The sequence below is a fragment of the Hyaena hyaena genome, unplaced genomic scaffold (genome assembly GCF_003009895.1).
Source record: "Hyaena hyaena isolate Hyena2069 unplaced genomic scaffold, ASM300989v1 scaffold_651, whole genome shotgun sequence".
Taxonomy (NCBI): Eukaryota; Metazoa; Chordata; class Mammalia; order Carnivora; family Hyaenidae; genus Hyaena; species Hyaena hyaena.
This window is the reverse complement of record NW_024081282.1, coordinates 725,734-752,821: the sequence shown is the minus strand read 5'-3', so window position 1 is coordinate 752,821 and position 27,088 is coordinate 725,734. Positions and strand designations below refer to the sequence as shown.

General features: G+C 33.4%; 1 protein-coding gene across 1 annotated transcript; it reads right to left on the bottom strand.

Annotated features, from left to right (window-relative positions):
- Positions 1–1,064: 1,064 nt before the first annotated feature.
- AMY2B (amylase alpha 2B) lies at positions 1,065–17,055 on the bottom strand. The gene is made up of 11 exons (XM_039216656.1): positions 16,979–17,055; positions 9,084–9,297; positions 8,616–8,762; positions 7,617–7,814; positions 6,972–7,202; positions 6,059–6,192; positions 4,935–5,057; positions 4,742–4,841; positions 3,083–3,201; positions 2,849–2,974; positions 1,065–1,254 (listed from the first exon to the last, which is right to left on the bottom strand). The coding sequence occupies exons 2-11, from the start codon at positions 9,249–9,251 to the stop codon at positions 1,065–1,067; spliced, it is 1,536 nt and encodes a 511-aa protein (XP_039072587.1). The 5' UTR covers positions 9,252–9,297; positions 16,979–17,055.
- Positions 17,056–27,088: the final 10,033 nt, after the last annotated feature.

The window sequence follows — 27,088 nt, the reverse complement described above, 5'->3', positions numbered from 1 at the left end:
AAGGTGATCTGGATGAAGAGGCATATGATACAAATTAAATGCAAGAAATCAAGAGATAATTTGAAGATACAATTAATAGACATGCTAAGGTTTATGTGAGGGGATTGAAGAGTTGTTGAGAGAATTAATACAAGTGAAGAGAATGGCCTTTGGTAGAATGAAGTACATTTTCTTTATTATGACAGGAGAGAAGAAGAAAATAACAGGGACAAGTACAGATAAATTTACAGGTAAAAAGAAGAGAAAGTTTTAAAATTGTGGCTTTTATTTTATCATTCGAGCATAAGAAAAACAACTGAGAGTTATAAGACTCAGATGAGATCCTTAACCAAATTACACATTTAAAGTCAAGGTGAAGGAGAATGAATAGCTAGCGGATCACAGCATATAGTATATTGAAAGCCCTAAATAAACATCCACCTATACTAGGAGTTAGAAGATGAAAGAAAAAACACCCACAAAAACATCAAGTTAAAGGCATTCCAAAGGGAAAGAGAAAAAAAAAATAGAGAAAGAAGATTCCTGTAAGCTCCATATAGTTAAGAATGATAACTTGCATAACTTAAGCTTATTTTTCTTAACTTATTAATTGTAAAAGAACTTTCATACTGTTAAAATCACTCAAATTTTCTAATTCTAATTAATGAAAATTCTAAAAATTTTCTAATTTCTAATTCTAATCTAATTAATGATGATTCTATGGGAATCATCATTAAATCAACTATCCCTAACTAATTCTTAGAAATACTTGATGGAAGAAATACAAAAATACATACTGGGCAAATTGTATTAATGGCAAGAGACATACTTATCAGGATGCCTCTATGAATTCTTCAAAATTCCTTTGAAAAATAAGTCATCATGAGTCTTCTAAAATATAACATGATGTTGATTGTTAACTACCTTATAATTATATATTATATGTATGCTTTTCTGAGCTTTTCAAGTTGATTACTCATAGCTTTTATAAAAAATTAATGAAGTATAAGAACACACACACACACACACATAAAAAGAAATACACTTGGTTATTTCTGAGTATGTGTATTTACTTACTTCAAATTTTATAATTTAGATTCAGCATGAATTGCAATAAATGGATCTTCAGCAGAGTTACTAACAGAAAAATGAGCATTGCCATCCCCAGAAACATAAATTTTAATTCCAGTACAATTGCCATCAATTTTGTCTCCAGAAATAACATCACAATATGTGCCAGCAGGAAGACCAGTTTGCAAAGTTAAAGATAATGGCCTGCAAAATAAAATTTAAGATTTAACTTGAATTTAACACAATTAAAAGCAAGAATTCAGACTATCTCTAAAAGCTTAGCTTTGTGCTGTAGAACTCTAAGCAGTGAAAGTCTCAGTGAGAAGAAAATCCCAATACAAAGACCTCTCCAGTAGATGTGAATCTAGTTTTCTAGGACTAAAAGTAATCTTACAAAAGATTTAGTAATTCCCTAGTCAACAGTGAATATTACCACAAAATTAAGGTTGAGGAATATTAGTAAAGATTTGAGTGAATTGTCACCCTTCCATAAAAGCAATTACTGTGGTAAACACAAGTTTTTAAAATTTGTTCTCATCTAAACTTAAGAAAATACTAATTACTTTCAAAAATTTAAATTTGATTATTTCTTCAAAATATTTTTCGCAATATAGTAAAAGTAAGAGGCTAAAATGAATTTGGGCTGGAGATAAAGTAATCTGGCATTTTTGTGAAGTATATGGTTTTAAATATAAAGCTGTCTCATAAATTTATGGGGTGCCTGAGTGGCTTAGTTGGTTAAGCGACTCTTATTCGGCTCAGGTCATAAAAGACTTTTGACTTCGGCTTAGGTCATGATCTCACTGTTTGTAAGAGTAAGCCATAAGTGCAGCTCCTCACTGACAGAGTGGAGCCTGCTTGGCTCTCATCTCTCTCTTTGCCCCTCACCCCACTCTCACATGCTCTTTCTCTCTCTCTCTCAAAAATAAATAAAAATTTAAAAAAAGAGATCTCACAAATTTATTTTGCTTCTCCCATCCAGAAAAGATGGTAATTAAAGGACTAGCCATGGCTTCTTTTGGCAAGAAAGAGAGATATTCAATTTATTTTTTGTAAGCAAAATATAATTTAGTCTAGAATGAGCTACACATGAGTGAAACCTGGCATTGGTCTGAGACATTTCAACTGTTTGCAAAGACATCTTCTAAGCTGTAGTTCTATATATTAGGGAATCAATATACTAGAGGCAGAGATAACCAATGGAAGCCAGTAAGAAGTCTCAGAGTTAAAACTCAAAAATCTCCTGAGGTAGATCAGTGACTGACCATAAGATACATGTTCTTTATACATATGCTTTAAAAAATATATTATTTGTCAGAGAGATCAGGAAATGAAGAAAGAAGACCAAAAACTAGATACAAGAGTACTTGAAAAAAAGAGCTTAAAAAAGGTACTTCAGTACTGAAGCAGTATTTTTCCATTATTTGAAAAGGGGAGGAAAGGGGAAAAGGGCTACGGCATGTTCTTCTAGTGATTTCACAACTTTTATATTAATTACTCTGTGTATTTTGTGTGGGGTGTATATGTGGGAATACACATGTGCATCATATCTGCACGTGATATGCACATAAAATAACTCCACTTAGAACAGAAAGACATCATAAGGAAGAGATCAGAAGAATAAGACTCATCATTTTTCTTCTGGTCCTTTTCAGATTCTTGTGTTTTTCTTAACCCACTGACTAAATAATTTTTCAGATATAATAAAAGTAAGTGTGCAACAAGAGAAAGTAGTAAACCAAGAACATACTAGTATAAATCTTACTTAAAATGTTATTTCTAATTGATATCTACTTACCAGTCATCATTGTTAAAGACAATAAATCCTCTGTTTCCTCTTCCAAAAGCTACTTGATTGCTACCATTATCCCACCAGTTTGTAAAAGGTTGACCATCAACTACATTACGGAACATAACCATGTTCCTAAAAATAAAATACCACATATAATGCTGATGAATACTTTTAAACAGTTTAAAATAAAATGGTAAGAATGTTTATTATTAGAATCGATCTCTAAATAAGAATTCCCACCTTATTTGACGCCATCGATGTTCACAGACCCAGTCATTGCCACAGGTAGTGTCTGGATTAATAGTAACTTCTTTAATTACTCCATTATTATTTGGTGGCCCAACCCAATCATTAACATCCTTAATTAAGAAAAAAAGAAAAAAGAAAAAATTTTTAAAAGCTTAGATTTTTAACATTTCATGTATTTGTCCCTTTCTTCTTTAGTACATAGACAAAACCCATCTGTCTTACTATGTCTGCAACGTCTTCATTTAGAATCCAACTCCTTCAGTATTTTTATAGCCCTTTACCAAGTCCTCACCATTTTCTTCCCAATTTCTAATTCTCTAGTGCCATATATTAAAGGTCAGATTTTTTTCTTTACCTTTTCACTTTCTTTCCAAGGAATTGCTATGGTTAAGCTTGAAAAGAAAGTGAATGACATTGAAATGACAAAGACCTTAGTGTCAGACACAGCAGAATGAAAACATAGATTCTATTACTATTAGTTAAAAAAAAAAATTAGATAACATTTGAGTGCCTGGGTATCTCAGTCGGTTGAGTGCCATACTCTTGATTTTGGCTCAGGTCATGATCTCATGGTTTGTGAGTTCAAGCCCTGCACTGTGCTCTGTGCTGACATTGCAGAGCCAGCTTGAGATTCTGTCTCCCTCTTTATCTGCCCCTCTCCTGCTCATACTCTCTTTCTCTCAAAATAAATAAATAAACATTAACCCAAAAAAAGAAAAGAAAACATACATAACATACATAACTTCTTGTGCCTAATTAAATAATTATGTGAAAAATGTCTTGAATATGATAATTGCTGAATAAATATTCACTTCTTTCATACTTACTTTTGGATAAATGTGCTAATCAATACATCACAATATTCTTTACAAAATTGATCAAATCTTTAATCTTGTGATTTTCTGACTGGTACTTTTAAAGACAGAGAAAAAAAAAAACCCAGAAGAAACTAGGTAAATATCAGTCTGGTTCGTAGTTAAAAGCATTTTTACTTTAGGTATGAAGTTGCTGTACAATGCTGCATCTGCAATCTTCAGTAAAAAAAAATTCCACTATCTTTCCAAATACATTCATTGTTTTATTTCTTAGTTCCTAAAATTGCTACTCAATACCACATGTATTATCCCAAATATTTTCCTCATCTTTACCTTTCCAAAAATAGTCTACAAATTTCTCTTCTTTAACTTATGTATTTTCCTTCCACTTATAAGATACTTTCCCTATTTAACTTCAGTTCAACTGAATAACTTCTTTGCATTCCATAAAACTTTTTTAAAAAGTATTTAACAAATATTTATATTGTTCATACTATGGGTAGGTGCTGTTTTAAGTTCTTTACAAGTATTAACTTGTAATCCTCATATCAACTCTATGAAGTAGGTACTTATGAGAAGTACATATTTTACTTACTATATTCTTATTTTTAAGTTTTTTTGGGGGGAAGAGGTATGTTTGTCATATTTCTGATATAGCTTGCATACTCTTTGGCAAGAGAGACCATAATATCAACTGCCTTGCTAAAAGCACTCTGCATCAGGTTTACACTTAAATACTTTATGAATAGTAAATATAATAGCATCATGTACAATTACAACACAACTGTCTTTCCTTTCTTGGGAAAAAGGTATTTTGGACAACATAAAAACTTACTCTTCCATTTTCAAAATATCTTGGCCAACGGAAGCTTGACATTACTCGTGTAAATCCATATGGATGAGCAAGCATAAATCCAACTGCCATTTTGTACAGTCTGAAGGTTACAAAATGATATCATCATAGAAGAAAACAATATTTTTAATGTCATTAAAACGTAGGTAAAAAAAAATGGGGGGGTATTTCCTACCTAGAGTCCCAGAATGTTAGAATAGATGCTCCTCCAGCTCCATGTCCTCGCTGATTGTCATGATTGTCCACAAAGACAAGGGCTCTGTCAGAAGGCATGAAACCCCATCCTTCTCCCCAGTTCCTATTAAAACACATATACACATATATGTATTCTTTTCCAGTAGCCTTGGGGTAACCTAAATTTGTATTTCTTTTGGTATAGCATCCCCAAATGAAATTCTTTCTCTAATTAAATGATTATTCTATAGGAGGGTTAAAATATATATATATATATATATATAGAGAGAGAGAGAGAGAGAGAGACTATACATTCCATGTATGTATATATGTATAGACTACTTGTATTACATTCATGTTACAGGTATAAGATTTTTGCTATAAAAAGTCCTTTTAGGGGTGCCTGGATGGCTCAGTCAGTTAAGCGACCGACTTCAGCTCAGGTCATGATCTCATGGTTCGTCAGTTTGAGCCCTGTGTTGGCCTCTGTGCTGATGGCAAGCTCAGAGCCTGGAGCCTACTTCGGATTCTGTACCTCCCTCTCTTTCTGACCCTCCCTTGCTCATGTTGTGTGTGTTTCTCTCTCTCTCAGAAATAAATAAAAAACATTTTTAAAAAGTCCTATTAGAGGTTTCAGTATAATTTAGATGACACTTCAGAAGGAACAACATCCATACCATATCATACAGAATGGAAAACTGGGTTAAAAATCAGGTTTCAATATTATTGTTATAATATAAACATTCTAATATTTGAAATTAATTAATTGATATAATATATGTAAACTCCATAGTATAGCCACATTTTAGGTACTTTATAAATGATATAATCATTTAATAATAACATGGCCTTCACATATTGTATGCAAACACTGGTCAAATATAGTAGAGTTATATAAGACATAGACTAAAGTCTCTAGATTATATTTGTGGTTTCTAGACATCCTCTTAATTGACATTCTAAATAATAAAGATGATAAATTGGAATTTGGGGAACTATAACCCTTATATTAGTAATTGAATCCATAAAAATTCTAAATAAGTTCCAAAGAAGATAACTCAGATTGGGAAAATAAGACTAATACATCTGTGAAATAATTTAAAAGACAAATCATATTTCATTTACTTTAAGTAAGCCATCTTCTCTCCATTCCACTTGCGCAGAACTGTGCCTAATTTTGCACCATACTTGAATTCTGTCACACGGCCATTTCCAAAGTACTCATTGCTTTTAATTGGCTCACCACCAAGATCAATTACCTAGTAGAAATACAAGGGAAATATTACTTTAAATAAGAACTTTAAAGAATTGTAACCAAAAGGTTAACATTATATAGAAAATGGCTTGAAACTATTTGTGTTATTTGAAATACCAAAAATGGGTTTCTTTATGTCAAGATTCTCTTTTTATTTCTAAATTATATGCTACAATATTAAAAATAACATAATGCAAAGTGGTCTGTTGTCCTGTGAGAATGTTGACTTAATTTAGTTTTGCACATAAATGATAATAACAATGGCTCATACTTACATAGCACTTGATATCTGTCTGACAATATTTCTAACTGCTTGATAAATATTAACTCATATAATTCTTGGACAAAGATAAAGACATAACTATTATCATTCATCCCTTTTCTTCACTTGAAAAAGAATGCTACATACAGAGGTTAGTCAATTTGCCCAAGTTAACACAGCTAATAGTGCAATTGCCAAGATTTAAACTCACGGTGGCTCAAGACAGAAACTATGTTATTATCTGTCTTTTCTAATGGTCTCTGGGGAGATGGTAAATGACATAGATGTTTGCAGCCTAAATAAATTCTCTGCACTTCCATAAAACCTCTTGTGATAAAGAGTTAGATGTTAGATGCTGTTTCAATGAAAGAAGTTTAAAGAACACTCTTCTATATAAATGATACAGCCATTAAACTATATAAATTATATCTTTAATTAAATCTGCCATTTATTTTCTAATGAATTAAATTATATTATTTCATACAACTATGAAATACATATACATATATGTATTGATGTACCTCCTGGTAAATGAAGGGTTTACTTCCTTCAGGGAACCAGTTTGTATTTAGATTATGCAGTTTATCTAAAATTGCCTTCATGTCTCCAGGCCACATGTGCTTAGAAGCATCAATTCTGAACCCTGCTACACCAATGTCAATGAGGTGGTTCATATATTCAGCAACCTTAGAACGCACATAATCTTTCTCCAGTGCAAGATCAAGAAGACCAACCAGACGACAATCTCTGACCTATTGAGATAAAAATGTTGTGACCAATACATAAAACAGCACATTAACCTGACAATCCATTTTATTATTCATTCATTTATTCATTAACAGGTATTTCTATAGTGTCTTCTTTGCATTGGGAACTGGAGATACTGACATTCTAGTATGGACGTACCTTTGAAATATTTTCTAGTGTAAATATGTAGTATGTAGGAAATAAAGTAGATGAGTTTTTTGAGTGGGACAAATTTAATTGAGAAAAATATTTTAAGTACTGATTTCAGTTTCTAATTTTTAAAGAGTCAAATTTGGAATCCTTATTTTCATAAGGAATCTAAACCAGCATTTTAAATGAAGATCAAAAAACTCTGTGAGGATAATTAAAGGCACAGATAGCTCTTTTTTCTGATCACTGTATTTTTTTTCTTTAATTACCTGATAGGGGTCATTATAATTCTCAATGTCTCCACTTCCAGTTCTACATTTACCATCATTAAAATCCCAACCAGAGAATGGGACTGCTGGAAAATCTCTATTTCCAGGGTTGAAGTAACTTCCACAAGTACTGCTTGTTCCTGCAACCACACCATTCCCGGTCATATGATTAATTACAGCATCCACATAAATATGCACCTGAAAAACAAAGTTTCTATTTTAGTTTGACTTTAGAGAGGTAAAAACCTATAGTATTACCGATTAAAGTTTACAGCATGTTAATCACACTCCAAAATAGGTCTTTGTTATTTTTTTTATCTTCCTAGTAAACCAAAAGTCAAGTGTGAAGGGAAATCAATGTGAACTGAATACCTATTTGCATTTTACCCTCTTGGTAAAATATTTACATGTATGATAAACTGGTAGAACTAAAACTACCATAACTATGAAAAAATACAAAGAGCCTTTTTGGCGGAACAGATAAAAATCAGCGAAGACAGTAGAAAACATTGGTTTTTGAAATTTGCATGCATCATCCTAAGAAAGAAGCAGCTAGCCTCTATTATCTATTAGCATCTGAAGGGAGGAAGGTAAATCTCTCATGATATAACAATTTACCATAAAAAACCTACAGGAAGAAGACCCAGAAATGTAGGCATGTATACAAGTCATATAAAAATTATAGCAAATATTGCAACTGGAATTTCCAATTCCTAACTAGAAAAGTATTCCCCAGAGATGCATTTAGTTATATTTGCCTTATATGTAATTTTGGCTTTAAACTTTGACTGAAATTTTCTTTAGTAGATAAATGGCACATATACAAAGATTTACAAAAGCTGAACATAGGTAACAATTAAGTTTTAGTTATAGCTTAAGTGTAAAGTAAAATTAAAAAAAAAAAACTATGGAAAACATTCTGCTCATAAGGAACAGGAGACAGGAAAGATAAATTATTTTCCTGAATAATATTTTTAGAGGAAACTTTAATTCACTTACACCAACGTTGTTACATCTAGTCACCATGTCTTTGAATTCATTTTCATTTCCTGATCTTGTGCATAACTTGTAGCTAACTGGTTGGTATCTTTCCCACCAAGGTCTGAAAGGGCTAGTAATCACAACATTTTCATTGGGTGGAGATATCTACAAATAAACAATAAGTATTAAATTATGGGTTACTTTATATCATCGGATATTCTAGAATGGAGTCAGTGATCTAAACTTATTTCTGAATCTTTGCATTTACAGTTACATTTTTAACTACCACATTGGAAATGTCCTCCTGAAGAAAGTTTATATCAGAAATAAATCATAAAGTTGTCAATAATACTAAATTTTTTTCTTCCTTAGTAAACTGTTTTAGAGTACTTATTTGTGCAGTAAAATGTTTCAGCTTCACAGATACAGATCATAATACCATTTACCATTGCAAACTCTGCAATTTATACTAAAAATAATACCCACCTGAACCCCTCCAAATCCTTTGGGAGCTAAGTATCGCTCACATTCAAGAGCAATGTCAACCCAGCGCCACTCAAACAGATGGACAATAGATGTCCGTCCAGGTTTGGTATTTGGGGCATACTGAGCCCTGCAGAATCCAATGATTGAAAGCAACAGCAAGAATTTCATTTTGCTTTGAAGTTGTCAGTGTTCTTTGCAGCACCTATTTATCTTCCTGTAAGAAACACATTTTACTAAGTAAATATTAACATGAATAAATACATAGAGCATAAAGTGTTTATTCATGATCTGAAAAGGATTATCAATAATAATATTAACAGGCAAAGAATATCTAAAAACACTTTTCCAGGAAAACAATCTAAATGACCTCTTAGAACTTAATGTTTTCTTTTTTTTTTTTAAATGTTTTTTATTTATTTCTAGGAGAGAGAGAGAGACAGACAGCGTGAGCAGGGGAGGGTCAGAGAGAGAGGGAGTCACAGACTGAAACAGGTTCCAGGCTCTGAGCTGGCAGNTCAGAGAGAGAGGGAGTCACAGACTGAAACAGGTTCCAGGCTCTGAGCTGGCAGTCAGCACAGAGCCCAACGCGGGGCTCGAACCCACGAACTGCGAGATCATGACCTAAGCGAAAGTCGGACGCTTAACCGACTAAGCCACCAGGCGCCCCAGAACTTAATGTTTTCTTTACTGAGGGAATGTTAACCTTTTTCAACATTTGGCATTTTATATGTAAAGAATCCTTAATCAAATATTATTTAATTAGGATTAGATTTTCTTTCTTAAGTCCTCACAAATAGAAGGAAAATCACAATCAAAGACAGTTGAATTTATAATCAAAACATTGCCTTAACTATCTATTTGCAAACATTGTAATGTTTCAATTTCAAAAAGAAACAGGATATTCAATTAAGTTCTTTTTTTATACCACCAACCCTAAGTTTAAGTTATTTAGCTTCTAAAATTAAGATTTAAGAAACTATTTGGAAGTTGAATGCTCATGAAATAAAGAAATAGACACTTTTCCCCACTCCATCAAAGCATATGCTTAATGCAATGGCTATAGTAGTAGAGTTTTGTTCCCCCCTTATAGGCAAATATCTCATACCTGATATGACACTAAATTAATAAATTCACATTCTATTTCCTTCTTGATGTAAGTAAAAATCTATGAAAGAGAATAATAGTACAGGTGGAAAATACTTACATTAATCCAACAAGCATTAACTGAATTTTGCTTTTTGTTTAAGCATGTGCATGATATCAGTGATGAATAAGACAGGCAGGATACTTGTTCTCAAGGAACTTACATTCTAGTGTGGAAAGAAAATATATGAGTAGATGATGATGGTGATGATACAATTGAAGATATCAGTAAGAACTAGTATGAATTAATAGTAATAAAATAGAAAGTGATTTTGCCATTACGGCATTTTAAACTAGATAGGCAGGAAAGATTTCTCTGTGGAAATGACTTTCAGCTAGGATTTGAAGGATTAGAAGGAGCCAGTGATTTGCAGATCAGAGAAAAAACAATCTAGAGGAAAGTACAACAGAAAAAGCCCAAGGAAAGAAAAACTCAAGTGACATTAAAAAAGTAAATAAATAAATAAAAGTCAATATAGCTAAACAATATGTTATAAAGGGAAGGGCAAAATGATACGAGGTTTGAAAATTAGGCCATAGCATTTAGGATCTTGTAGAATATAATGAAAGAGAGAGCCATTGAGTCTGTAAGAAAGGGAGCTAAGAACCTCGTGTACTTTAAAACAAAATCACTCTTGCTGCTGTGAAGAACTGGTTATAGGAAAACAAGAGTAGAGGTAAGGAGGTCTGTTGGAAAGAGGTGAGTAGCTTGGATTAAGAGCACTGACAGGATATATTTCATAGGCAGAAAGGTAATAGGTTTATGGATAGACTAGAGCTGAAGAATGAAGGAAAGAGAGGGGTGTCTGGATGGCTCCGTCTGACTAAGCAACAGACTTCAGCTCAGGTTGTGATCTCTCCGTTCATGAGTTTGAGCCCCACTTTGGGCTCTGTGCTGACAGTTCAGAACCTGGAGCCTGCTTAGGATTCTGTGTTTCCCTCTTTCTTTCTGCCCCTCCTCAACTTGTGCTCTGTCTCTCAAAAATAAATAAGCATTCAACAAAATTAAAAAAAAAAGAATAAGGGAAAGAGAAAAATTAAAGAACTAGGTATTTGGTAATGATACCATTCATTAAGATAAGGAAAAATAAGGAAGTACCAGCTTTTGGAAGGGTTACATAGAACACTATGGTCCATAATTATTTCTTTAGCAACTCTAATGCTCTCCTTTGGTTCTTGTTCCAACTCACCATGTAAACATTATGTGTCCTACTTTGTTAGTCAGCTCAAGTTGCTATAACAAGATTATCACAGACTGGGTGATAACCAACATCAAATATTTATTTCTCATAGTTCTGGAGGCTAGGAAGCCTAAAGTCAAAATGTTGATAGAGTCAGTGTCTGGTGAGAGCCCCCTTCCAGGTTTACAGATGGCCATCTTCTCCTTGTACTTTTATATAGTAAAAACCAGCAGAGCTCTATCTCTCTTCTTACAATGACACTCATCCCATCATGGGGCTCACTTAATGAATTCATCTAAACCTAATTACTTCCCAGACTTCACAACCTTATACCATCCTCTGGGAGTTAGGGTTTCAAAATGTAAACTTGTGGGGGAGGAAACACAAACATTTAGTGCCTAACACATATCCATTGCAAAACTAAAATTTCCTCATATTTCACAAGTAATTTCATTGCTTCATAATTTTCTAAGTGTTTTCCCTTCTATGACCACCTTCCATCATCCTTGTACACTTAGTAACTACTCTTCCTCCTAGATACAGTTGAAGCAACATCTTTTAAGCCTATCCTGCTATTCCCAGGCATAGTTATCTATAAGATAGCTTTTTAACATATATCACAATATTAAGTTGTATTTGATTTATACTGTAAATATAAGTAATTAAGTATTAAGTATTTACAGGTCTTTCATTCTGGACAAAACTTCTTAATGGTAGGTTTACCATATAATATTCTTAGAAACTAGGAAAACAAATAGCATAATGGCTTATGTGATCAACAAATTGTTGTAACATAAGCTCTAAATTCTAGGCACTGTGCAAGGCTTTGGCATAACTTGGGTTACGACCCCAATGATTTTTTAAAATAAACAAACAGTTGGAAATTATGTGATACAATGTAATCTTAGCAAAAAAACCCCACCCTTTTTACATATAAAGGACTAAAGCCCAGATAAACTGAGTAAGTTGTCCAGGCTCATATAGTATATAACAATCCAGAATTTGGTAATAGATCCTACCACAAATCAATATTCTCTATATTACACCAATATTCCTCATAGTATTCTAGAGGTGTGACATCCAACATGGTAGCCACAACAACATTTGGCTATTGAGAACTTAAAATATTAAGTCTGAACAGAGACGTACTATAAGTGTAGAGTATACTCCAAATTTTGAAGAGTGAAAAATTAATATAAATATTAATATTCTTATGTCATTTATATGTTGAAATAATATTTTGTGATGCATTAGGCTAAATATAATTTATTATTAACCTTAATTTCCCCAGTTTCCTTTGGTTCTTTTAATATATGGCTACCCAAAATTTTCAAATTACATATGTGGTTTTCATTATATTTCTAATGGACAGTACCATTCTAGAGACAATGTTAAGTCAGAGAAAGGACACATCTGTATACAAACATAAGTAACAATAAAATGAAGAATATGATTACTATTTTAAGATACAAGTAAAGTGCTTCAGGATTTCATTGAGACAAAATAATTTGTTTTGGATGAGAACAGAGGAAGATACAGTCAATTCGAAGAATGGGTTTGACTTTAACCTTTAAATAAAACAGAGAAGGTAAAATAGCTCTGACTAAGAAAAACAAAAACAAAAACAAAAATGAAAACAAATGTAGGAAACGGGCAAAAAAAAATGTGAAGAAACCAATATAGTTTTGTAGAACATTAAATTAGGTGCAGGGGAGCCACAGGAGTTAAGGGAGGAAAGTCATATTGGGATCTCTTAAAGTCAAGAAGAAGAAAGTAGTATTTCTTCCTACAGCTATAAGAAACTATTTAGAAGGGTGTTCTTCATTTGTGTTTCTTTGTTTTTTAAAAGGAAAGTAACATGATTAGAGCATTTAGAATATATCAGATAGATTGAGAGACAAAGAGAACTGAGATAGAAACAATTGAAAACTTGGGCTGTAGTAAATGAAGTAGTGAAAATCTGAGCTAGGATTATAGCAGTAGGAATGAAATTGGGATTATAATAAATTGTCTCAGTGAGACATTGAATTGAATCAGTGAGACATTGAATAAATTGAATCAGTGAGGCCCAGTGAATGACACTGCCTGTATCCAAATATTTTTGGCGTCTCTTCCTTCATAGGCAATGGAATTGGTTTATAACTTGTTTTGTCCAGTGGATGTCAGCAAATAAGACACAGGCAGAAGTTTGACTGGCATTTGCACAATGGATCTTGATCTCCTGAAAAACTAAGACCATGGTGTTGTTTGGATAACTAGGACAAATTACCACATGAAGAGATCTAAGTGTTCCTATCATTCCAACCATCTGAGTTGATCTACCAACTAACTGTAGTTGAATGATTACTCCAGGGCAAAAGCAGCAGAAGAACCACCTAGCCAACACATAAAATTGTGAGGCATAATACATTATTACTGTTATTCAGCAATAATTCATTAATATAAAAAGGAAAGATGTAATAGATTTGGTGGAGACCAATCCTACATGAAATGGTAAGTAACTCGATGTTGGAAAATAAAGAAAAGGAAGAGTCAAAAGGGACTCTGATTTAAAACTTAGTGAACCAAAGAATGACAATGCAATTATCATTCATAGTACAATCCAGAAGCAGACTTGGTTACGGAAACTGAAGAACTAATACCAGGATATACTGAGTTTGAAGTATAAAAATTTATTAGAAATGAAGAAAGAAGCAGACAGATTTGGGAATTTTCAACAAAGCAATGATAGTTTCAGAAATGGGATACAACTGATATTTAACAACTGATTTGGTCACAGACACTGACCAATCAGAATAGATACCATCTATAAGCAACTAATATATATAAGTCAGTGAACATGAATGAATAATCAGGCCTGGAGAGTTGGACACCTGAGAGTTGACAAAGTACCAAGAGAGCTATTGAGTCCAAATTTACAATTTTGGGTAAAGCCTAGAAGTGTATATGAATAGGCAGACTGGAGGGAGCATATACAGAGGTGCCTTCATAATAGGGAAAGGACTTCCATTACCAGAGAAAGGTTTTCAAAAACAAATAGGAAGGAAATTTTGCAAGGAGGACAAGAGACTAACTGGATGTAGATGAGCATTAGAATAAGAATTGGAGAGAAGACTGATGAGACAGTGGATGATATAGGGCTGATGATGATAAAGAGGTGGGTATTAGATAAGAGGAGCATGGTTTGAACTTAAGGTTCATATTTGACTTAAGGTTCCAAATGTTAAAATGTAATGGTTAAGAACATGACCTTAAAAGTTAGACAAACTGCAGTTTAAATTCTGACCTTGTCATTTATCAACTGTGTGACCCTGAAAAATAATCTCTTTACCTATGAACTAGAAACAGCAATATGTACCTCATAAAGCTGTCATGATGATTAAGTGAGTTAACACCAATAAAGCTGTTATCCTGGTACATGGCTACAGTAAAAACTCAGTATCTTTGGTTGCTGTAATGTTGTTATTACTGTTTTGTTATTTTAACTGCTGGTATTGTTCAAACTGCTTTAAACTCATGCTCTCTTTCTACTTCTACTAATTATCACTTGGACATTCTCTCTTTTCATTCCACTCTTTCCAAACTCTAATCATATTTTCTACTTCTCAGAGCTATTTGCATATCCTCCCCCTACCCCACAGAAGAATAGATAGTGATAAGAAGGAACTGGCAATGTTTTTTACCTGCTATTTTTTCCATTTCTTTTCTTTTTCTTTTTACCTCTTTAGAGCTTCTAGCAAACACATGTTAATTTTGAAAAAAACTTTTCATCAATGCCTCATCAGTTAACTCTAAACTAACTGTTCTTTTAATAACAATGTGTTATTCACATGTATGTTAGGATGTCATTTTAATAAGGGATAACTTGCAGGCGCAATTTAAAGAATTTAAATTACATAGGTACAACCCAGCATAGTTGGGTAATCTTTATCAAGGGTCAGTCATTTTCCTATATTTTCTCATTTAATCTTAATTTTCCTCTCAATCTAAAGAGCTATAAACTCCATTGGCATTAAAACAACTAAAGCGTGCTTGTTTTGTGAAGTAAAATCTGCAACCAAATCCTTGACATCTTTGACATCAATAACAAAACAAAACAAAAAAAATAAGAACTTGAGATAGTTACTATGCCTTCTTCTCATTATGGATTTCCTAAAACTGTTATCCTCAGAGAAGTTATTCACCGATATTAGTACTGATATCAATGCTCTGCTGCCCACATCTCATATTTCTTGGATTGCTTTACAAAGAAGAAATTTCCTTTTAAAGTTTTAAGGGCTACTATAATAAGTCATATGAGATGTCTTGGGAGTTCCTTAAAAATATGAGCTAGAACATTTGATAATATCCTACCAACAAAGCAAGACTCCTTAAAAAGTATTTATATCTGAAGTGCCAATAAACCTTTTCAAATGTTAAAAAGAAAAAAATCTATTAACTCAGACTTCTCCATAAGTTTTCAAGTTTCTGATGTTCTGAAGTATTTTTTTCAATCAGTATTATATAAAACACACTTATTATTTTATTTAATGTCTACAATATAAATGATATCATAAGACTTGGAAAAAATTCAGGATTTCTCTTAACACATGAAATACCATAAATTTAGTCATTTAGCTTAAAGTCTACTTAAATCATATCACATTTTAAATAGAATAAAGAAGCTGTATTAAAATGTTAAGTAAAAAGTAATAGTCAAAAAACCAGTATCTATTTCTATAGCTCCCTTTCTACCTTTATAAATGTCAGTTACCTATATAAGTATAGATATATACCTATGCTTAAATAACATACTTACATAGTTCTTTCCCCTTTTCCAAAGCAGCCTCGCATCTCAGGTATTTACTAATATATTTTTTTAACATTTGTAAATAAATTAACATTAACCAAGAATAAACAAGTTATCTACTCTTGTCATTTGTAGTTATTAGCCTAGACACTTCATATCTGTATAAATATCTTTATAGCAAGTTGTTTAAAGTATTATTAAAAATTTAATGGAAATAAATGTCCTATCTTTGCTTGATATTTTGTCACTTTTATTTATCTGTTTTTTTTCTATTTTTCTAGTTTTCAATATTCTAGAGCTTTTGATAGTATTATTAATATTGTATTTGTTCAAGTTAGTGGTTTCTCTTACTGAAAAAAGTCATAATTCTTCAAATTTTACATTGAATCATGTACAATTTTCTTAAAACAGTATCCTGCCACCTATGAGCTCTCTACCTCCATTTAAAAAAAAAATTAAAGGAAAAACAGGAAAATGAACCTGAACACAAGATAATAAATCACCTGTGAAGTTAGAGAAAAGAAGTCAAATATAATCATATAATCAAGTTTGCCTACCAGATTCATTAAATGAGAGAAACATTTTGAGCCAAGACTCAGACACACTTCAAACAGAAACAGTACATTTTGTGCTGCTGGAAACTGAAACTTGAGTTGTCAACAAACCTAAAATAGACTGTGAAACTCTAAACCATATCAAATCATATGACAGAAACCACTTATTTCAAGACAAAAAATGAGGGGTAGGGACTATAATACTCATAAAACATTAAGATAACTTACCACATCAACTTCTTTACACCAGCAAACTCTCAAATTGACAGGTCAGTCTTTACAATCATACAGTAACAGAAATTGTATAGTTCTTGGTTTGCTTTCTCTTCAATGAGAAAAAATGCTGAATTTAGGACTTTATAGATTTTCTATAATCCTCTTCTTCTCAATAGGTGCTCTTACAATGCTGTTCCAACTCTCCAAACCAAATCTGTAAAAAAGAAAAACTCTAATGTGAGCTCCACAATGACTTGATTAGCTGCTATCACTCCTGATTCCCACGAAAACCACTGTCTTCCCTCCTCTGCTCAGTTTGCTTCCCTGCAACCTCTTCTAATAACACTGTACCTTTTCAGTTATTTGTTCTTTTGGTCTTACTCTCTCTTTCTCAGTATCATTTCCCAATCTTCATTAGTCTTTTTATTTCCTAAACCATTTATATCAATCTATAAGAAAATTTGTTTTCATAGGATAACCTTAAAGACGCAGATTAAAATGACTGTGTTTTATTACATAAAAAAGTGTGACTAGGATGTAAACGAAGTCCCTAAACCAAAAACCTAATTTTGCATCTGAGTTGTGCCACCTAATATGTGAACCTGAGAGAAAAGAGAAGCCTATATTGCATTTAGGTCTTAGTTGGAAAATGTGGGTAACAGTATTATTGACAAATGTGATAAAAATACAAAAATAAATAAAACCAACTAACAATATGCATTGAGTGTTACTATGTGCCTTTTCCATTTAATACCACTTTGGTTCCTTACACAAACATAAATGCAAGATAGAATTATGATTATACCTAATTTTAAAGAAGGAAACACATTAAGTAAGACAATTTTTCCATGGTCAAATTTTAGTAAATGCTGAGACTGAAATTCAAAACCAGGCAGTTTAACTCCATAGCTCTTAGCCATTACTCAGTCTTATCAGTCTCCGTCACTGAGCTGTAATAAAAGTCAAATAAAATCCTTTATGTGAAGACATTTTAGAATCTGGAAATTTCTGTTTAGATAATACTAATAAGTTTATAAGCAAAGGTAGTAAGGGTTATTAGTTTCATATTTCCTGTTTATTAAATTTTCACACTAAACAAAATTAATATTTCTCTGTTACAAATGTTTTAATTCCTGATTTCATTCCCACAGAAGGTATTATTATTCATAAATATTCAGTGCTCCTCCATGAAGGTTATATATACACCTTGTCCTATTGAATTTGGGAATTTTCATGTCATTTGCTTTGGCAATAAAATACAAGCAGAAGTAATATGTTTTACTCTAGGGCCTCAGTATTAAAGTTTCAGTGGCAGATTGTAAAGTGACTAATATGAAAAGTCCCCTTGTTGATCTAAGATAAACACAAGAAACAAACTTTGCTACTGTAAGCCACTGAGAATTCAGGTTTTTTGTCACTGCAGCATAACCTATTCTATCCTGATTGACACAACCATTAAGTTCCTGTAAGCTCTATATGACATTTCTTTTTTCTTGGGATGTAGGAAGAAAAAATAAATGATTAGATCAGAGAATATTATATTGAAAGAGACTACTGGGATAGTTCAATGGTTTTCAGATTTTGAGCTCTAAGTAATCAGTAGAATTTTTAAAAGATTGTATTAAAAAAGACAGAGAACCTGTGGAGGACCAGTCAGCCTGCTAGGAGAACCTGGCACACCATCAGACTGGTATAGAGCGGAGTTTGGAGGCAGAGGAAAGACTGGAACTACTGAGGCAGGCTCCCTCTCCAGGACACCTATGCAACACTCTGGGATTTTAGGAATAGGAGTTACCTCTCTGGCAGAGGAGGTGAAAAGCAAAAGAAGTGACAGACTGCCCAGCTGCATGTGGGTTGCAGCTGGAGGGGCTTGTTTCTCTCCTGCATCACCAGAGTTCTAAGAAATGACTTCCATGACTTGGAGGAAGGAAAGAAAATGGAAGGAGGCAGACAAGGAATATCAAATGGCATTTAAAGAACTCATTTCCTTCTGTATGCTTCAGGATTTCAGCTGTAGATCCACTGGTGGACCTTTTGAAGTGCCCTACACTAAGATCCACTTAATGGGCTGTAGGCACCCCCAAAGTCCCACATCGCCCTGAAATCTGCTGACAGCTCTTTTTGCACACTTCATCCTAACAGCCATCTACCATAGGAGAAACCAAAAACTTGAGCTATAGAGCCATCTTCTGGACTACAAAAGAAAGTTTTCTAATTGTTAGCCTGTTGAACTATAACAAGCCAAATTACACAAATTCTTAAGTAGGAAAAGTGCTGCTTCAAATGTAAAATCAGAGGCATATCTTGTCAAACACAATGAAAAATCAAGGTAATATGATATAATGGAAAGAAAATAATTCTCCATATACTGAACTCAAAGGCACAAAATACTGAGATACAACTGTTAAAGAATTCAAAATAACTTTTATGAAGAAATTCAGTGAGCTACAAGAAAACTGAGAAAGGTAATTAAATGAAGTTGGGAATAAAATTAATGAACAGAAGGAGTTCCTTACCAGAGACTGAAATTTAAAAAAAAAGAACCAAACAGAGGTGCCTGGGTGGCTCAGTCAACAGACTCATGATTTCTGCTCAGGTCATTATCCCAGAGTCGTTGGATCGAGCCCCACATCAGGGTCCATGCAGAGAACATAGCCTGCCCAAGATTCTCCCTCTCTCTCTCTTTCTCTCTCTCTCTCTCCCTCTGCCCCTCTTCCTAGCTTGTGCTCTCTCTCTAAAATAAATAAAGTGAAAAATTAACAAACAAATTCTAGAGCTGAAGAAGTAAAAGAATGAAATGAAGAATGCATTAACGAGCACAGATAACAGGGAAGATAAGATGGAAGAAAGGATAAGTGACTTGAAGGACAGGAATTTAGAAATGATTCAGTTAAAAGAGGAGAAAAAACTAAGATTTTTTAAATTAAAAGCAAAGAGGGGTGCCTGGGTGGCTCCAGTCAGTTAATTGTCCAACTTCTGCTCAGATCATGATCTCATCATCCCCATGTCAGGCTCTGTGCTAACAGATCAGAGCCCAGAGCCTACTTCATATTCCTTGTCTCCCTCTCTCTCTGCCTGTCCCCTCCTTGCACTGTCTCCTGCTCTCTCAAAATAAATTAACATTCAAAAAGTGAAAAAAATCCTATGAGTATTATAAGATTGTATCAGAAAAGCAAATAGAATAATTAATGTACCAGAAAAAGAGAAAGGGAGGGGGTGAGAGAGTTATTTAAATATACAATAGGGGCACCTGGGTGGCTTGGTTGGTTGAGCTTCTGACTTCAGCTCAGTTCATGATCTCATGGTTCATGAGTTCAAGCCCTGCATCAGGCTCTGTGCTGAAAGTGTGAAGCCTGCTTGGGATTCTCTCTCCCTACTTTGCTCTCTGCATCCCCTCACTTATGCTTTCTCTCTCTCTCTCTCAAAAATAAATAAATAAATAAAACTTAAAAAGAAATTTATATATAATATATATTTGTGTAAATATATATATAATAGCTGAGAACTGCCCAAACGTGAGGAAGAAATTGAACATACAAGTCCACAAAGCTAGAATGCCCTATTATTTCAATGGAAAAAGACAATATCCAAGACAATTTATTAAAAAAAAACTGTTAAAAATCAGTTATAAAGAATCTTAAAGGCAGCCAGAGGTATCAAAGGAAGTAATCTACAAAAATACTCCCATTAAACTATCTGGACTTTTTACCAGAAACTCTATAGGGCAAGTGAGAATGTAATGAAATATTCAAAGTATTAAATGATAAAAATTGACAGCATTTATTTAATGAAAAAACAACCTAAATAAAAAATGGTACAACTAAATAGATATTTTCCCAAAGAAGACATCCAAAATGTCAATAGGTACATGAAAAGATGATCAAATTTACAAACCAATCAAAACCACAATGAGATATCACCTCACACTTGTTACAATGGTTATCATTAAAAAGGCAAAAGATAGTAAATGTTGGCAAAAACGTGCGGAAGAGGGTACCCCTGTACCTTGGTAGGGATACAAATTGGTTCAACCACTGTGGAAAACAATATGGAGCTTTCTTAAAAAATTAAAAATAGATCTAAAACATGACTCATCAATTCCATTTCTGGAAATGGAAATAAAAACAAGATTTCCAAGACATACATCTACAATCCCATGTTTACTGCAAGCATTATTCACAATAGCCAAAATATGGAAATGACGAGTCCCTCAATGAATGAATGGAGAAAACATTGTATATATATACTATGGAGTATCATTCAGCCAAAATGTGTTTACTCTATCTTTATTCTTCAAAATTATTTTCTCTGGGTAAAATTACATAAGTATTTTATTTCACTACTTTGAGTATATTCTACAAACATCTGGCTTCCTGTGATGCTATAGAGAAGTCAGATGTCAGTCTGATTGATATTCCCATGGAGGATATTCTTTTTTCTTAAAATTTTTCTGCTTTAAAAATATTGTCCCTGTTTTATGTCTAAATATGGGTTTTAAAAAATTTATCCTGTGTTCTTGGAAGTATCTGTGTGTGTGTCTTACCAGATCTAGAAAATTCTAAGAGCTTATTTTATATACCCATGCTCTCCACAATACACTTATTTATTTTGCTTCTTTTGGAACTACAGTTGAATATGATAGTTTTCACTCTATCCACCCTGTCTCTTAGTCTCTCTCCTATATTGTCCATCTCTTATTATTAGCAGTCCCCCAAAATGAAATACTTAGGTCTAACAAGATATATGCAAGAACAATATGAAGAAAATTACAAAAGTCTCATGAACAAAATCAAGGAAAAACTAAATAAATGAAAAGCTATTCCATATACATAGGTAAAAAGACTCAATATTGTCAAGATAGTAGTTCTTCCTAATTTCACTTGTCAATTCAATATAATCCCACTAAAAATACTAATAAGTTATTTTGTGGATATCTACAGATTTTAACATTTATATGGAGATTAAAAAGACAGAAAAACACAATATTAAAGAACAACAGTCAGAGGATTGACACTCCTGACTTTAAGACACTATAAATCTACAGTATTCAGGAGAGTGGTATTGGGGGGGGGGGGGAGACAAATCAATGGAACAGAATAAAGATCCTAAAAATAGATTCACAGCTATAGTCAACTGACCTTTAACAAAATAGTAAAGGCAAAGGCAGTACAACGGAGAAAACGTTGTACTGCCAACAAAACGTACTAGAGCAACTGGACATCCCCATTCCCAAAAAAGCAGGGTAGGGGTAGTATTCTAGACACCGACTTTACACACTTTTACAAAATTTAACTCAAAATGGACTATAGACTTATATGTAAAATACAAAATATAAAACTCTCAGAAGATACTATAGAAGAAAATCTAGATAGTCTTGGATTTTATGATCACTTTTTAGATACAACATCAAAGGCACAATTGATGGACGAAATAATTGATAAGCTTGATTTTGTTAAAATTTAAAACATTATGTCAAGAGAATCAGAAGAAAGCTACAGTCTGGGAGAAAATATATGCATAAGATATATCTGATAAGGATTATTACACGAATATATAAAGAACATTAAAAAATCAACAAAAAAATGAACAATGCAATTAAAGAATGAGCAAAATATCTAAACAGACACCAAGGAAGATATACAGATGGCAGGTAAGCATCTGATAAAATGCTCAATATCATATGTCATTAGGGAGTTGCAAATTAAAACAACAAGATATCACTACACACTGGTTAGAATGACAAAAATCTAGAACACTGACAACAACAAATGCAAAGGAGAATGTGAAGCAACCCGAATTCTCATTCATTGCTGGAGCAAATGCAAAACAGTACAAACAACTTGGGAGGCAATTTGGCAGTTTCTTACAAAACTAAACATACTTTCACCATATAAGCCAGCAATCATGCTTCTTGATATTTATCCAAATGAGTGGAAAACTTATGTCCACAAAAAACATACATGCAGATGCTTATAGCGGCTTTATTTATAATTGCCCAAACTTCAAAGCAACAACTTATCCTTCAGTAGTTGAGTGGATAAATGACCATGTCACATCCAGATAACACAAAAACTTTTCTGTGATAAAAAGAAATGAACTATGAAGCCATGAAAAGACACAGAGGAGCCTTGTATGCATAGTACGAAGTGAAGAAACTCAATATGAAAAAGTTACATACCGTAATGGAATATGATATTCTGGAAAAGGCAACAGTTTGGAAACAGTAAAAAGATTAGTAGTTGTCAGAAGTTTGGGGGAAGGAGGGATAAATAGGTGGAACTCAGAGAACTTTCAGAGCAATGGATCTATTCTGTATGATAATGTTGGATATATATTATGCATTTGTAAAAACACATAAACTGTACAATGCTAAGAATAAACCTAGCATAAGCTTTGTGTGATAATAATGTGTCAATGTAGGCACATTAATTATAATTAATGTACCATTCTAATGCAGGATGTTGATAGTAGGGGAGATTTTACATGTGTGAGGGCAGTGAACTCTTTGTAGTTTCTCTGAATTTCGTTTTGAACCTAAAACTGCTTTAAAAATAAATACCATTAAAACTTTTTAAATAAATAAATACCTTTTAAAAAAGATACTAGGCCCTATTCTCTAGAACCTATAAATGTTTTTTTATTTGGAGAAAGAGTCTTTGCAGATGTAATTAAGTTAAGGATCTTAAGATGAATAGAGTAACCTGAATTATCCTAGTGTGTCCTGAAAACCATCATATGTATCTTATAAGAAACAGGAAGAAAAAGTTAATGCCATGGAGGTATAGATTGGAGTGATGCAGACACAAGTCAGTGAATGCTGGTAGCCACTAAAGCTGAAAGAAAGAAGGTTTATTTTATCCTTAGAGCCTCTAGAGGTTGCATGGCCCTGAAAACACCTTCATTAGTGAAAATATTTTGGATTTCTGGCCCCTAGAATTGTAAAAAGGTAAATTTCTGTTGTTTTAAGCCATGAAGATTATGGTAATTTGTTACAATAACCATAGGAAATGACTACAAGCATGTGCTCTTTTGTATATCGGTAGTTGTTTTAATCATGTTATTGTGGATTTGGTATGGTGAGGTCAGACTCGTATCAACAGAGAGAAACCAGGAAGTTTTGCAATTTGTTATGCTCACAGTACCCTGAGGAGAAATAGGACACCACACAGGGCCACTAAGGGGAAGCACACCAGTTGGTCACCAAGCAGAGAAATGGAAGGAAACTATGTGCAAGTTCCTTTTTTATGGTTTCTACAGGAAGAAATGGGTGAAGCGGGGTAGGCAAGTTTAGGATGTCTACTTTTAATAATTTCAGTAGGTTCTGGGGTATAAAGATACTCTGATTGTACTTGGATGATTAGGGAAGGTATACGCAGAGTGTGAAAATCTGATAAGGGAAGTTGTTTCTGATGTGGACTTGGGATCAGATCCCCAAGAAGGTCTGACTCACCTGTAGTCAGGTCCTCAAAATTGAATCAGACAGCATTTGTAAAAATATATTACAGTAATCTGTTTCTTTATATTGCTGGGTGGTAGTCTATTATACACATGTACCATCATTTGTTTATCTAATGTGTTGATGGCCATTTAGATTGTTTATGTTTTGGCAATTGTGTATAAAGCTGCTGTGAAAAAAGATAAACAAGACTTTTTATAGGCATGTATTTTCATATTATATGGGCTAATACCTGGATGTAAAATTGTTGGTTCTTATTATATGTAAAGTTTATAACGATAGCCAAGCTATTTCCAAAATGATCGTACCACTTTTTACTCCCACTAGCAATCTATGAGTAATCCAGTAAAATTCTTTTTTTCCTAATGTATAAATCTGAGTTTAATAAATGTATAGCATATCCCCATCTCAACCACAATATGCAATATTCCACCACACCCCAAAATACCCTCATCTCTTTGTAGTCAATTTAACCACCCACATCTAGCCTTTGGCTCATTAGGTTTCTGTCCTATAGTTTTACCTTTATATAATTTCATGAAAATGGAGTCACACACTGTATGACTTTTTGAGTCTGGCTTCTTTTATTGAACATGATGCACTTGAGATATATCCATACTGTTACATGTATCAGTCATTAGTATTTCATATAGAGGTATGATAGTTGAAGAACATTTTGCATTGTTTTCACTTTTGAGAATGATGAATAAGGCCACTACAGATGTTCACATACAGTTATTTTTTATTCAAATTTCTATATTGTGGTAAAATACATATAACAAAGTTTATCATTTTAATTTTTGTTAAATGTACCATTCAGTGTAGTATATTCATAATGTTGTGCAACCATCACCACCATCAACCTCTACGGCTTTTTTCAACTTGTAAAACTGAAACTCTTTACCCATTAAACAGAAACTTGAGGGGCACTTGGGTGGCTCAGGCCATTAAGGGTCCAACTCTTAATTTCAGCTCAGGTGAAATTCTCTCTCATCCTTTGTGAGATCAAGCCCTGCATTGTCAGTGTAGAGCCTGCTTGGGATTCTCTTTCTCTGCCCTCCTTGGCTCATGCTCTCTCAAAATAAACAAACACTTGAAACAAACAAACAAACAAACAGCCAGAAACTCTCCATTCCTCCTCCCTAGTTCCTGGCCACTTCTATTCCGCTTTCTGTCTCTATGATTTTGACTACTCCAAGTATTCCATATAGTGGAATCATACAATATTTGTCGGTGACTGCCTTAGTTTATTATAATGTCATCAAAGTTTATCTCCACATGACAAAATTTCATTCTTTTTAAAGACTGAATAATATCCCCTTTTACGGATAGACCACATGTGACTTATCCATTCGTCTATTGATATACTCTTGCGTTGCTTCCACCTTTTTGGCTATTACAAATAATGCTGTTATGAACATGGGTGAACAAATATCACTTTGAGAACTTATTTTCAATTTTCTTGGGTTTATATCCAGAAATGGAACTGATGAATCATGTGGTACTTCTATTTTAAATTTACTAAAAACTGCCACACCATTTTCCATAGCGTCTATCCTTCCCACCAAAAATGCACAGGGTTAAATTTTGGCACATCCCCATAAACACTTGTTTCTTGTTTTTGTTTTGATAGACATCCTGAATGTGATGTGGTATCTATATGCATATTAATCATTTGTACATATTCTTTGGAGAAAAGTCTATTCAAATTCTTTGTCCATTTTAAGAATATATTTTTAATGTTTTTATTTAATTTTTGAGGGAGAAACACAGCGTGAGCAGGGGAGAGACATGGAGAGAGGGAGACACAGAATCTGAAGCAGGCTACAGGCTTTGAGCTGTCAGCAGAGCCCAATGTGGGGCTTGAACTTTTGAACCATGAGATCATGACCTGAGCTGAAGTTGGATGCTTAACTGAGCCACACAGGAACCCCAAATTCTTTGCCCATTTTTAAGTTAGACTGACTTTTTTTGTTGAATTTTAGGTGTTCTCTATGTATTCTGGATATTAAACCCGTATCAGATTTATGATTTGCAAATATTTTCTCTCATTCTGTGTAAATTTTTAAAAATTTTTGTGAAGTCCAATTTGTCTATTTTTTCTTGTTACCTGAATCTTTGGTATCATATCTAATGAATCACTGTCAAATCAAATGTTGTGAGCTTTTGTTGTTTTAGGTTTTTTAGTTCTTTCTTAAATTTAGGTTTTTGTTCCATTTTGAATTGTTTTTTTAAGATTTTTTTTAATGTTTTATTTTTTTTCTGAGAGAGAGAGCGAGAGAGAGTGAGCAGGGGAGGGTCAGAGAGAGGAGACACAGAATCTGAAGCAGGCTCCAGGTTCTGAGCTGTCAGCATAGGGCTTGATGCGGGGCTCGAACCCACGAACCATGAGATCACGACCTGAGCCAAAGCCGGACGCCCAACCAACCAAGCCATCTAGGCGCCCCGCTGAATTAATTTTATATATCTTAAGTAAGGGCCCATATTCAATCTTTTGCATGTGGATATCCAGTTCTCCCTCCATCATTTGTTGAAAAGACAGACCTTTCCCAGTGAATGGTCTTAGCATCATCCTTGTCAAGAACCATTTGAACATGTATGTAAGGATACATTTCTGGATTTTATTCTATTCCATGGGTTTATACATCTGTCTTTATGCCAGTACC